The sequence below is a fragment of the Salmo salar genome, chromosome ssa09 (genome assembly GCF_905237065.1).
Source record: "Salmo salar chromosome ssa09, Ssal_v3.1, whole genome shotgun sequence".
NCBI lineage: Eukaryota > Metazoa > Chordata > Actinopteri > Salmoniformes > Salmonidae > Salmo > Salmo salar.
The window spans coordinates 11,635,971-11,649,179 of record NC_059450.1 but is presented as its reverse complement, the minus strand read 5'-3'; the positions used below and the strand labels follow the sequence as shown (position 1 = coordinate 11,649,179).

Genomic DNA, 13,209 nt, shown 5'->3' with positions numbered 1-13,209 from the left:
AAAATATATATATTCCTCAATCTAAACACAACACCCCATAATGATGAAGCAAAAATCATGTTTTTAGAAATGTTTGCAAATGTATTAAAAATACAAAACTGAAATATCACATTTACATAAGTATTCAGACCCTTTACTCAGTACATTGTTGAAGCACCTTTGGCAGCGATTACAGCCTCGAGTCTTCTTGGGTGTGACGCAGCAAGCTAGGCACACCTGCATTTAGGGAGTTTCTCCCATTCGTCTCTCTAGATCCTCTCAAACTCTGTCAGGTTGGATGGGGAGCGTCACTGCACAGCTATTTTCAGGTCTCTCCAGAGATGTTTGATTGGGGTCAAGCCCGGGCTCTAGCTGGGCCACTTAAGGACATTCAGAGACTTGTCCCGAAGCTACATCTGTGTTATCTTGGCTGTGTGCTTAGGGTCGTTGTCCTGTTAGAAGGTGAACCTTCACCCCCAGTCTGAGGTCCTGAGTGCTCTGAAACAGGTTTTCATCAAGGATCTCTCTGTACTTTGCTCTGTTCATCTTTCCCTCGATCCTGACGAGTCTCCCAGTCCTTGTCTCATGGTCAGATTCCTTGGGTGCCTTTTGGCAAACTCCAACCGGGCTTTAATGTGCCTTTTACTGAGGAGTGGCTTTCATCTGGCCACTCTATAATAAAAGGCCTGATTGGTGGAGTGCTGCAAAGATGGGAGAACCTTCCCAACCATCTCCACAGATGAACTCTGGAGTTCTGTCAGAGTGACCCTCGGGTTCTTGGTCACCTCCCTGACCAAGGCCCTTCTCCGCCGATTGCTCAGTTTGGCCGGGCGGCCAGCGCTAGGAAGAGTCTTGGTGGTTCCAAACGTCTTCCATTTAATAATGATGGAGGCCACAGTGTTCTTGGGGACCTTCAATGCTGCAGACATTTTCTGGTACCCTTCCTCAAATCTGTGCCTTGACACAATCCTGTCTCTGAGCTCTACGGACAATTCCTTCGACCTCATGGCTTGGTTTTTGCTCTGACATGCACTGTCAACTGTGGGACCTTATATAGACAGCTGTGTGCCTTTCCAAATCATGTCCAATCAATTGAATTTACCACAGGTGGACTCCAATGAAGTTCTAGAAACATCTCAAGGATTGTCAATGGAAACAGAATGCACCTGAGCTCAATTTTGAGTCTCATAGCAAAGGGTCTGAATACTTATGTATATAAGGTATCATTTTTTTTTATATATAAATGTGCAAAAATGTAGATTTGTCATTATGGGGTTGTGTGTAGATTGAGGAAAATGTTTAATTTAATCAACATTAGAATAAGGCTGTAATGTAACAAAATGTGGAAAAAGTCAAGGGGTCTGAATACTTTCAAAATGCACTGCATGTTAAAATAATTTGAACAAATAATTTTACCAATATGTTATTGGACTCATTTCTGGAGGTGGAAATTATATTTTAGATGGTGTCAGCTTAATTTTATTTTCATAAATTCTGGAGTAGAATGTCCTTTTAAAAAGACACAAGAACTTGACTTCCCAGTCTTTCTACATAAAAATTATCTGGGGGGGTTAACCTCCAAAACAAAGGGGGAAGGGACCCCCCCCCTTAACCCTCAGATGGAGGGTTTGTGTCTCTGTGTCCATGTGTGTTTCCATGTTTGTGTATGTCAGTGTGTGTGTCTGTTCCTGTGTGTGTCAGCATGTCTTACCCCAGACTGCAGGTCTTTGAGTGTGTGTGTGAGGATGATGTTGAAGACTGCGTGAGATCTGCTGCTCTCCTCGTTCATGTTGGTGGCGGCCACCGTACGAGACTTATTCCCCTCTGACATCAGAGACTCGATGTCCTATAGGAGAGATCGGAGAGGGGTGGATGGAGGGAGGAAGAAGAGGAGAGGGGGGGTGGTATCGGAGAGGATGGAAGGACAGTGAGAGATGTAAGGAGAGAGAGAGAGAGAGAGAGAGTGAGTGAGTGAGAAGACAAACGGGGGACGGAAGAAGGCAGGAGAGAAAGGAAGGATGGAGAACAGAGAGAGGAAGGGAGATGCTATAAATAATTCATTAGTAAACAAATAAATACTTGTATATTGTTTCCAGAGAAACCATCCCTCTTGGGCAGGGCAGCATGACACATTTACAAAAGCTGAAGAACAGCCGTGCATCCAGGTACTTTTGTTTTGCAGGTGCTCGAGTTTTCAGTGAACTCCACACACTGCTGTTCATGCTCCCAAGTGATTTTATCATTACATTTCGACCATTAGGTCTTCATCAGACATCCTGACCTAATAAAATCCCCTGGGAGCATGAACGCCCCAGCATGGTACACTACCACTGATGTGAGAACAGCTAGCAAACCTCTCAGCTGACACACCCCTCTCTACTCTCCAACCCAGACCATAAATATCTCATGGAGATACCATATCATCGTATCAATTCTGTCGCTTATGAATATTGAATAAAGCTTGTATCATCAGTAGCATGGTCATATCAGTAGTCAGTCTACTAGTGGTGGTAGTGGTACAGCAGTGATATTATGGTGTACCTTGTAGCTGGCCACAGCCAGACGAGACAGGCCGTCCACATACGGCCCCAACACCTTGTGTTCCCTCACTCTCAGAGCCTGTCTGCTCCTGGGGGGGAGGGGGAATGACAGATATGAATGTGGTTTACTATGGAAGAAATCCACAGTCATCATGCTTTCATGCTCTTATCTAAAAAATAATATAAATAAATGAATGCATTTATACATTTCTATCATTTTTAATTTGTAAATGAATAAAAAAGTATTAATTTATTTGTAAATTAATTAATCTCAAATAGTGTTCTATTTGAGATGTATCCCAATACACTCTCCAACGTTCTGTGTAAAAGCAACAGTTCTCCAAATAGAATCAGCAATAGCCAGATCAATACAAGTGGTATATCATTAGGCCAAGTTCTAGCATCTGTATAATGTGGCAGACTGACTCCATATGGCCGTCAGATGTCGGACCTCCCACTCCTGTGGCACGCAGCTCTGCTATTCTATTGATTGTTTTAGCCGGGGTCAGAGGTGACGGGGTCATAACCTTTGGGGTCAAGCAGGGAGCCATAGAAGCTGTGAGCAGACAAACAGGTGCAAATGTGTGCAAAACCATTGGGGCCCTGCTCCGAAGCATGTTTGGAAACATACTGGATAGGCGAAAGCTACCAGTATGTCATGGAACAATTGAGTTATTAGTGACTACATCAAGTGAGGAAGCGTGTTTAAATTATTTGAAAATGGGGCCACAGACAAAATGTAGTATATTCAAACAATTAACTAAAACAAGTGGTCATGTGGAGGTTAAAGGTCATACCCTTTGGGGTCAAGGAGGTCGCGGACCTTCTCGTTGTATATCTCCATATAGGAGACCTCTATGGTGAAGCCTTCCCCCTCCCTCTGCTCCAGCAGGGTCCGGTCAAACAGAGAACTGCACAGCCGCGGGATCAGACCTGGAGAGTCCACCGAACCCATCATTGTGTACGACTTCCCCGAACCTGGAGGGACACACACATACAGCCAATGGGTGAGCACGGATGTGAGGAGACAGCCAATGGGAGAGCATAGCAGGGAGGTGACAGATGAACCCCTAAGGATCTGTTACATGCTAATCAGAACAGCCATTAGAATCATAGCATATGTCATAGGGAAAAACTCAATTGCATTTCCTTGATTCCTCGCCTCCTCCTTACCCATTGGATGAGATGGTGACCTTCTGACCTCATCCAATGGGTTTGGAGAAGGAGGCGAGGAGAGAGGCCGCAAGGAATAAAGGAAACGCAATTCAGATTCTCCCATAATGTAATAACATACCCGTCTGTCCATAGGCGAAGATGCAGGCATTGTAGCCCTGGAAAGCATTGTGCAAAAGACTCTCCCCAAGGCACTGGAACACCACGTCCTGACCTGGAGACAACCACCAGGCAACGTTACAACGCCACACATTATTATACAATATAAAACAGTACAAAAGCAACTTTATTGATCCCTTTAGGGGTGATTTAGAAAATGATCAGGAGCACACAGACAATTCCAAAATAAGCTACAAGCTATGCATGTTCATTTCAAATAGGACCTTCAGACCGTAGCCATGAACAGTGCGAGAAACATTCACCTACAGATTCATCCAAGCGAGTAAACGACAGAGAATTCAGGTGGGATCCTAATTCCTTAGTCACTGTAGAGACATATGTTTGAAAAGAATAGCTAAAGCCCACCTGAACAGACCTATCCCATTGAGCAAAAGACGTTGAAAAGACAGTTTCAACGTCTTTTCAACCAAAAATACACTGTTTCAATGTCCTTTCAACATTTTGTGCTCACAGGGATACCTGTAGATACACGAGGTGGAGGAAGAAGAGGGAAGGAAGGGAAGTGAGGAGGAGAGGTTAACGTGAGGAAAATGAAAACTGACCTGCAAACTTGTCCTTTTCCGACTCGTCCATGGACCAGAAACAGTAGTCGTAGGCAAAGGTCTGAGGGACGAGACATAGAAGGAAACAAAACAGTTTAGAACTGATTTAAAACAGCTGTTATTTAGCGGGCAAAACATATTGGAATGATCAGTTGAAATGGCATTGTTATGGTGTCATTTCAACCAGTTTTGCCCGTTGGGTGTTTCTTGTCGAGCACTGGCAATGATAAACATGCCATACAAATTAACAGGGTGTGTACATGTCAACATAAAAGTACAATGATTGCTTTCTAAAACACATGAATACAGAGTAGCTAGAATGTAAACACAGAGACATTAACAACATTGCCAACCAAACATTAACACAATCAATAGTAATAGCAGCCAGTCACAGTACTGGACTTACCTTGGTCTGATTCCTGGTGAAGTTCACACGAGGTCACAGGATGGCCACATGGGTAGAGGGAGAGAAAGAAAGAAAGAAAGAAAGAAAGAAAGAAAGAAAGAAAGAAAGAAAGAAAGAAAGAAAGAAAGAAAGAAAGAAAGAAAGAAAGAAAGAAAGAAAGAAAGAAAGAAAGAAAGAAAAGGGGGACATTTAGACTAAAGCATCATGTCTCAGACACCATGTAAACAAACACCAGGACATACTGGACCCGTATTCACAAAGAGTCTGAGTAAGAGTGCTGATCTAGGATCAGGTCCTCCATGTCCATATAATATTATTAATTATGATCCAAACAGAAAACCTGATTCTATATCAGTACTCCTACTCTGAGGAACTTTGTGGACACTGGCCCTGATGTGCTGTAGTGTACACCGAGACAGACAATCACACACTGTAACAGGATTTTCTGAGACAGGTCCAAAAACAAATTCTTCTGGCACTGCGTCAAGGTTAGAGGTCGACCGATTAATCGGAATGGCCGATTAATTAGGGCCGATTTCAAGTTTTCATAACAATCGGTATTTTTGGACGCCGATTTGGCCGTTTTTTTTTTTTTTTTTACCTTTATTTAACTAGGCAAGCCAGTTAAGAACACATTCTTATTTTCAATGACGGCCTAGGAACGGTGGGTTAACTGCCTTGTTCAGGGGCAGAATGACAGATTTTTACCTTGTCAGCTCGGGGATTCAATCTTGCAACCTTACGGTTAACTAGTCCAACGCTCTAACCACCTGCTTTACATTGCACTCCACAAGGAGCCTGCCTGTTACGCGAATGCAGTAAGAAGCCAAGGTAAGTTGCTAGCTAGCATTAAACTTGTCTTATAAAAAACAATCAATCAATCATAATCACTAGTTAACTACACATGGTTGATGATATTACTAGTTAATCTAGCCTGTCCTGCGTTGCATATAATCACTTAGGTACATTTTGCTCAAACCATAAACATCAATGTCTTTCTTAAAATCAATACACAAGTATATATTTTTAAACCTGCATATTTAGTTAATATTGCCTGCTAACATGAATTTCTTTTAACTAGGGAAAATGTGTCACTTCTCTTGCAAACAGAGTCAGGGTATATGCAGCAGTTTGGGCCGCCTGGCTCGTTGCGAACTGTGAAGACTATTTCTTCCTAACAAAAACAGCCGACTTCGCCAAACGGGGGATGATTTAACAAAAGCGCATTTGCGAAAAAAGCACAATTGTTGCACGACTGTACCTAACCATAAACATCAATGCCTTTCTTAAAATCAATACACAGAAGTATATATTTTTAAACCTGCATATTTAGCTAAAAGAAATCCAGCTTAGCAGGCAATATTAACCAGGTGAAATTGTGTCATTTCTCTTGCGTTCATTGCACGCAGAGTCAGGGTATATGCAACATTTTGGGCCGCCTGGCTCGTTGCGAACTAATTTGCCAGAATTTTACGTAATTATGACATAACATTGAAGGTTGTGCAATGTAAAAGGAATATTTAGACTTAGGGATGCCATCAGGTGATGAGCAGTGCCAGGTTTCCTCCAGACGTGATGCTTGGCATTTGGGCCAAAGAGTTCAATCTTGGTTTCATCAGATCAGAGAATCTTGTCTCATGGTCAGAGTCCTTTAGGTGCCTTTTGGCAAACTCCAAGCGGGCTTTAATGTGCCTTTTACTGAGGAGTGGCTTTCGTCTGGCCATTCTATAATAAAAGGCCTGATTGGTGGAGTGCTGCAAAGATGGGAGAACCTTCCAGAAGGACAACCATCTCCACAGATGAATTCTGGAGCTCTGTCAGAGTGACCCTTGGGTTCTTGGTCACCTCCCTGACCAAGGCCCTTCTCCGCCGATTGCTCAGTTTGGCCGGGCGGCCAGCGCTAGGAAGAGTCTTGGTGGTTCCAAACGTCTTCCATTTAAGAATGATGGAGGCCACAGTGTTCTTGGGGACCTTCAATACTGCAGACATTTTCTGGTACCCTTCCCCAGATCTGTGCCTTGCCACAATCCTGTCTCTGAGCTCTACGGACAATTCCTTTGACCTCATGGCTTGGTTTTTGCTCTGACATGCACTGTCAACTGTGGGACCTTATATAGACAGCTGTGTGCCTTTCCAAGTCATGTCCAATCAATTGAATTTACCACAGGTGGACTCCAATCAAGTTCTAGAAACATCTCAAGGATTGTCAATGGAAACAGAATGCACCTGAGCTCAATTTTGAGTCTCATAGCAAAGGGTCTGAATACTTATGTATATAAGGTATCTTTTTTTTTTATATAAATGTATAAAAATGTAGATTTGTCATTATGGGGTTGTGTGTAGATTGAGGAAAATTTTTAATTTAATCAACATTAGAATAAGGCTGTAATGTAACAAAATGTGGAAAAAGTCAAGGGGTCTGAATACTTTCAAAATGCACTGTATGTTAAAATAATTTGAACAAATAATTTTACCAATATGTTATTGGACTCATTTCTGGAGGTGGAAATTATATTTTAGATGGTGTCAGCGTAATTTTATTTTCATACATTTTGTAGTAGAATGTCCTTTTAAAAAAAGTCACAAGAACTTGACTTCCCAGTCTTTCTACATAAAAATGATCTGGGGGGGGGGGGGTTAACCTCCAAAACAAAGGGGGGAGGGACAGAAGCTATACTGTTACACTGGCAATACTAAAGTGCCTATAAGAACATCCAATAGTCAAAGGTATATATAATACAAATCGTATAGAGAGAAATAGTCCAATAATTCCTATAATAACTACAACCTAAAACTTCTTACCTGGGAATATTGAAGACTCATGTTAAAAGGAACCACCAGCTTTCATATGTTCTCATGTTCTGAGCAAGGAACTTAAACGTTAGCTTTCTTACATGGCACATATTGCACTTTTACTTTCTTCTCCAACATTTTGTTTTTGCATTATTTAAACCAAATTGAACATGTTTCATTATTTATTTGAGGCTAAATTGATTTAATTGATGTATTATATTAAGTTAAAATAAGTGTTCATTCAGTATTGTTGTAATTGTCATTATTACAAATAAATGTAAAAAAAACATCGGCCGATTAATCGGCAGCGGCCTTTTTTGGGCCTCCAATAATCGGTATCGGCGTCGAAAAATCATAAATTGGTCGACCTCTAGTCAAGGGTACACACAGTTTGGTGAGGGCTTTGAGATTATTCTCCGTCAGTAACCCTGCTCATTTTAAGAGGCCCACTTTGGGATCTTAAGAAGCATAGTTTGAGTATAATGATTTTTATTCAGACTACATCCTACTATCAGTGATGTGATCATCACTAGATAAGTCAAGAAAAGAAAGACTGCTGGTCTATCTCAATGATGAGCTACAGATAATGGAGGATACAGTAGTTAGTATTCATATTAGCGTTGTTTTGCTGTTTGAGACAGGATGCATGGGTAATAAAGCTAACATGAACCTACTCACAGGAATGCACGCTAGCTTCTACTCTTCCTGCTCCCTCTCCCCTTCTCTCAGTCTTTCACACTCTCTCTCTCTAAAATGTTCAACCCTGTGGCTGCCGAGGCCTGGAGTTGATAAACCCTTGTTTATGACAATGTTTCATTACTGTTTCCAACCCCCTAGGTTACATCATGGGAGGGGGGAGGAGGGGGGTCCTGGCTACCGGCTCCCTATGCGAGCAAAACCGAGAGAGAGTGAGAGAGAGAGGGAGGGTCTATGGGACACAAAGCCCCTCTCTTGGTCCGTGTCATCAGTTGGACTTTGTTCAGTGGACCTGAACACAAACAGAGAAAGCATCACTCAATGGCAGAGGAGAGGATGGAGGAGGGGGAGATAGGGATAGAGGGAGAGAGAGAGGGAAAGGGGGGAGAGAGGGAAAGGGGGGTGACAGAGAAAGGGAGATTCACATAATGACAAGAGAGGGAGAGTTGAGCCGAGCAGCAGGGTAAATATGCATTTAAGGACTCCCTTATCTACCCTGTGGCTGAGCAGAAGCTTTACACAGCACTGCATGAACACAATGACCTATATAAACATTACACTCCAACACACAGGCCGTGGGAGAAAGACAAGGAGACACTCCGTTTCTACACTGCATTCACAAAATGCTGGGGATGTTACTCTCTTACACAAACACACTGGCTCCCATCAGAGAGCATGCATGACCCACGTATTTGCACACACACTCTTTCAGACATTTTGTGTGTCCTTTGAAGGTCCCACACACTGGTTGTCCATTAGTAAATTAGTTTAATAATAGATTACACAGCGACAGTACACACACAGTTCATATCTGAAAAATCGCCACGTGCGAGAGCACACATCATGACATGGAGTCACACACACACACACACACACACACACACACACACACACACACACACACACACACACACACACACACACACACACACACACACACACACACACACACACAAACGAGAGACCTGCTGGAGCATATGCGGCAATGTTACCGACAACAGAGGAGAGCTGGCTAGCACAAAGACAGAGAGAGAGATAGGAATAAATACGGCCTCAGGCTGTTCCAGTAACCTGGGGCTGGGCTTGTCGTGAGGGATCAGCTCAACTGTATAACAAACAGCGCCACAGGCAGAGAGTGCATGTGTGTGTAGGTGTGTGTGTGAGCGTCATATCTCCAGAAACTGCTGGGAGGATTGTAGACCCCTGGGGTACTAGTTAACATGTCAGGGGGGTGGGCCTCCATCTCACAGGCCCAGGAGTAGACAGTGCTGGGTGGTGGACATGGACCTCTAGGATGGGACCAGGATAGCCAATCATGCTTTAGTGAATGGGCCAGCATAGCCAAATCAGGCTTCAGGGACTGGACCAGCATAGCCAATCAGAGTTCAGGATCAAGACCAGTGCATCTATCAGAAGCTATGCTGACTAGGGATGTGAAAAATAGACAATTTATGTTCATGTTGAATTTTCCGTTCAAACTATAAGAAAAATTCAGACAATTCCATGTGAATTCACAATGCAGCTGTGCTGCTGCTAGCAACAGTGTGGGTCTCAAGGTTGCTCCCTTTCATATAGTTAAGCATTGCACCTGTACTACCAGGTGCAATGCTAGCGAAAAACAGAGAGAGAGGGGAGGGGCACAGTATAGGCAGTTCGGGCACCAGGCAGACGTAGTCAGAACCGTGCACTAGACCTATCTATCAGCAATCAAAAGCAATGGAGTGCTGTTTCTTGCAATTATTGGCTTGCAACTTCAGTAAAGGCTTTTTAGCCAAGTGGTTAGCTTATTCCAAAATCAAGTTTTGATTGGTAACAGCAAGAATCCCCTCCTGGCTCAAGCACCTTGCTGTCTAATAAACTCTGCAAAAAGAGAAACGTCCCTTTTTCAGGACCCTGTCTTTCAAAGATAATTCATAAAAATCCAAATAACTAAACAGATCTTCATTGTAAAGGGTTTAAACACTGTTTCCATGCTTCAATGAACCATAAACAATTAATGAACATGCACCTGTGGAACGGTCGTTAAGACACTAACAGCTTACAGACGGTAGGCAATTAACGTCACAGTTACAAAAACTTAAGACACTAAAGAGGCCTTTCTACTGACTCTGAAAAACACCAAAAGAAAGATGCCCAGGGTCCCCTGCTCATCTGCGTGAAGGTGGCTTAGGCATGCTGCAAGGAGGCATGAGGACTGCAGATGTGGCCAGGGAAATAAATTGCAACGTCCGTACTGTGAGACGCCTAAGACAGCGCTACAGGGAGACAGGACGGACAGCTGATCGTCCTCGCAGTAGCAGACCACGTGTAACAACACCTGCACAGGATCGGTACATCCGAACATCACACATGCGGGACAGGTACAGGATGGCAACAACAACTGCCCGAGTTACAACAGAAACGCACAATCCCTCCATCAGTGCTCAGACTGTCCGCAATAGGCTGAAAGAGGCTGGACTTAGGGCTTGTAGGCCTGTTGTAAGGCAGGTCCTTAAGTATAATATAATAAACACACAGAAATATGAGCCTTAGGTCATTAATATGGTCAAATCCAGAAACTATCATTTCGAAAACAAAACGTTTATTCTTTCAGTGAAAAACGGAACTGTTCCATATTTATCTAACGGGTGGCATCCTTAAGTCTAAATATTGCTGTTACATTGCACAACCTTCAATGTTATGTCATAATTATGTAAAATTCTGGCAAATTAATTACGGTCTTTGTTAGGAAGAAATGGTCTTCACACAGTTCGCAACGATCCAGGTGGCCCAAACTGCTGCATATACCCTGACTCTGCTTGCACAGAACGCAAGAGAAGTGACAATTTCCCTAGTTAAAAGAAATTCATGTTAGCAGGCAATATTAACTAAATATGCAGGTTTAAAAAAATATACTTGTGTATTGATTTTAAGAAAGGCATTGATGTTAATGGTTAGGTACACATTGGTGCAATGACAGTGCTTTTCTTTGCGAATGCGCTTGTTAAATCATCACCCGTTTGGCAAAGTAGGCTATGATTCGATGATCAATTAACAGGCACCGCATTGATTATATGCAATGCAGGACAAGCTAGATAAACTAGTAATATCATAAACCATGTGTAGTTAACTAGTGATTATGTTAAGATTGATTGTTTTTTATAAGATAAGTTGAATGCTAGCTAGCAACTTACTTTGGCTCCTTGCTGCACTCATGGAACACGCAGTCTCCTCGTGGAGTGCAATGTAATCGGCGTCCAAAAATGCAGATTACCGATTGTTATGAAAACTTGAAATCGGCCCTAATTAACCGGCCATTAATCGGCCATGCCATACCAAGTCGACCTTTACTTTGTAGTTAACATTTAATTTAGAAGGTATTTGGGAAAGCCCCCTTCTATCTACCAGCAGACGGTTATCGTTAGCATTATTGCTAACGGCTCCACAAAGTGTAGACATAGGCACGGACCATCACAGACAGGAGCATTCCTATACCGTTTCAGAAAGTTGAAGGAAAATACAAATCACTGATGCATTTTGTTAATGTCTTATGAATAACTTGGGCAAAGGTATGCATTTTCTAATAAGTTCAATACATTTGGTTGATTTCCAATTAGGTTCAATACATTTTTGAATATTGTTGAATTCTGTTTTTATGTCTAGATTCCGTGATTCAGTCCACGTTTTCCACAAAGCAGATTTTATAGGGTCCTACTTCTTCAACAAACACAGACACATCCCCCGTTGGCCCTGCCAACTCCCTTCCTAAACAATGTAGCCTAGCTAGAGTTACTTTGACCTTGTCCCAGCACAGTGACTGCTCCCTCTAGCCCAATGCCCTGATCTGTTCTTATCAGACCAACCCACAACACCAACACATGACCAGAACCTAAAACCATTATACAGTAAGGTGGACTACCACGCCTATGTGGATGGTTAGGTAGGGGAAACACTAGACAGGACTAGGTTCAGGTGAATTCTATAAAGAGACCGTATCAGGGCTTTCAAACCCTGTTCCTGGAGAGTAGGTTTTTGCTCCAACCCTGGGCTTAACTCTGATAGCCACGGAGGGAGGGAGGAAGGCGTGGGCGATGGATGGATGGTCGGAAAGTGGAAGTATTTGGCAGCTGCTTCCCAGCCCTCACCCCACCACCCTCCACTCCACCACCAACCTACCCTCGCCCCACTAGCTTGCTCATCTCATCCCCTGGTATTCACACCTCCCAGCCAGGCCTGGCTCCAGCAAGCTGTTACAGCAGCAGCAGACTGACATGTTGTCTCAGCCTGCCCGAGTCTGGATACTGAGGATAGAGGACATCTGCTCTGCCAGCTTAGCAGCATGCCAGCAAGGCACACCACCTGCACCCATAAAACATTATGGCCTTATGGATGATGACATGTGGGGTGGAAAAAAAGGTTGTCTGATACGGGCTGGGAAATCATTGTTAATGGTTCCATCCAAGTAGCTGTGTGTGTGCGTGTGTGTTTGTTTACTCCCATTGGCAGAGCTGTGACAACCACGTAGGCTAGACATACAGTACCACTCAAAAGTTTCGACATACCTACTAATTCAATGGTTTTTCTTTATTTTTACTATTTTCTACATTTTAGAATAATAGTGAAGACATCAAAACTATGAATAACACATATGGAATCATATAGTAACAAAAAAGTGTTAAACAAATTCAAATATATTTTAGATTCTTCAAAGTAGCCACCCTTTGCCTTGATGACAGCTTAGCACACTCTTGGCATTCTCTCAACCAGCTTCACCTGGAATGCTTTTCCAACAGACTTGAAGGAGTTCCCACATATGCTGAGCACTTGTTGGCTGCTTTTCCTTCACTCTGCGGTCCAATTCATCCCAAACCATCTCAATTGGGTTGAGGTCGGGTGATTGTGGAGGCCAGGTCATCTGATA

General features: G+C 42.9%; 1 protein-coding gene across 5 annotated transcripts in view; it reads right to left on the bottom strand.

The window, feature by feature from the left end:
- LOC106610714 (kinesin-like protein KIF13B) overlaps positions 1–13,209 on the bottom strand; it is an 84,733-nt gene that overhangs the window by 40,313 nt on the left and 31,211 nt on the right. For all 5 annotated transcript variants that reach the window (XM_014210215.2, XM_014210218.2, XM_014210217.2 and 2 more), the window contains exons 4-9: positions 4,821–4,833; positions 4,415–4,475; positions 3,814–3,906; positions 3,317–3,497; positions 2,521–2,608; positions 1,691–1,825 (exon numbers count right to left, since the gene is read on the bottom strand). In XM_014210215.2, the coding sequence (XP_014065690.1) occupies positions 1,691–1,825; positions 2,521–2,608; positions 3,317–3,497; positions 3,814–3,906; positions 4,415–4,475; positions 4,821–4,833 (571 nt within the window). The remainder of the gene's footprint in view (positions 1–1,690; positions 1,826–2,520; positions 2,609–3,316; positions 3,498–3,813; positions 3,907–4,414; positions 4,476–4,820; positions 4,834–13,209) is intronic.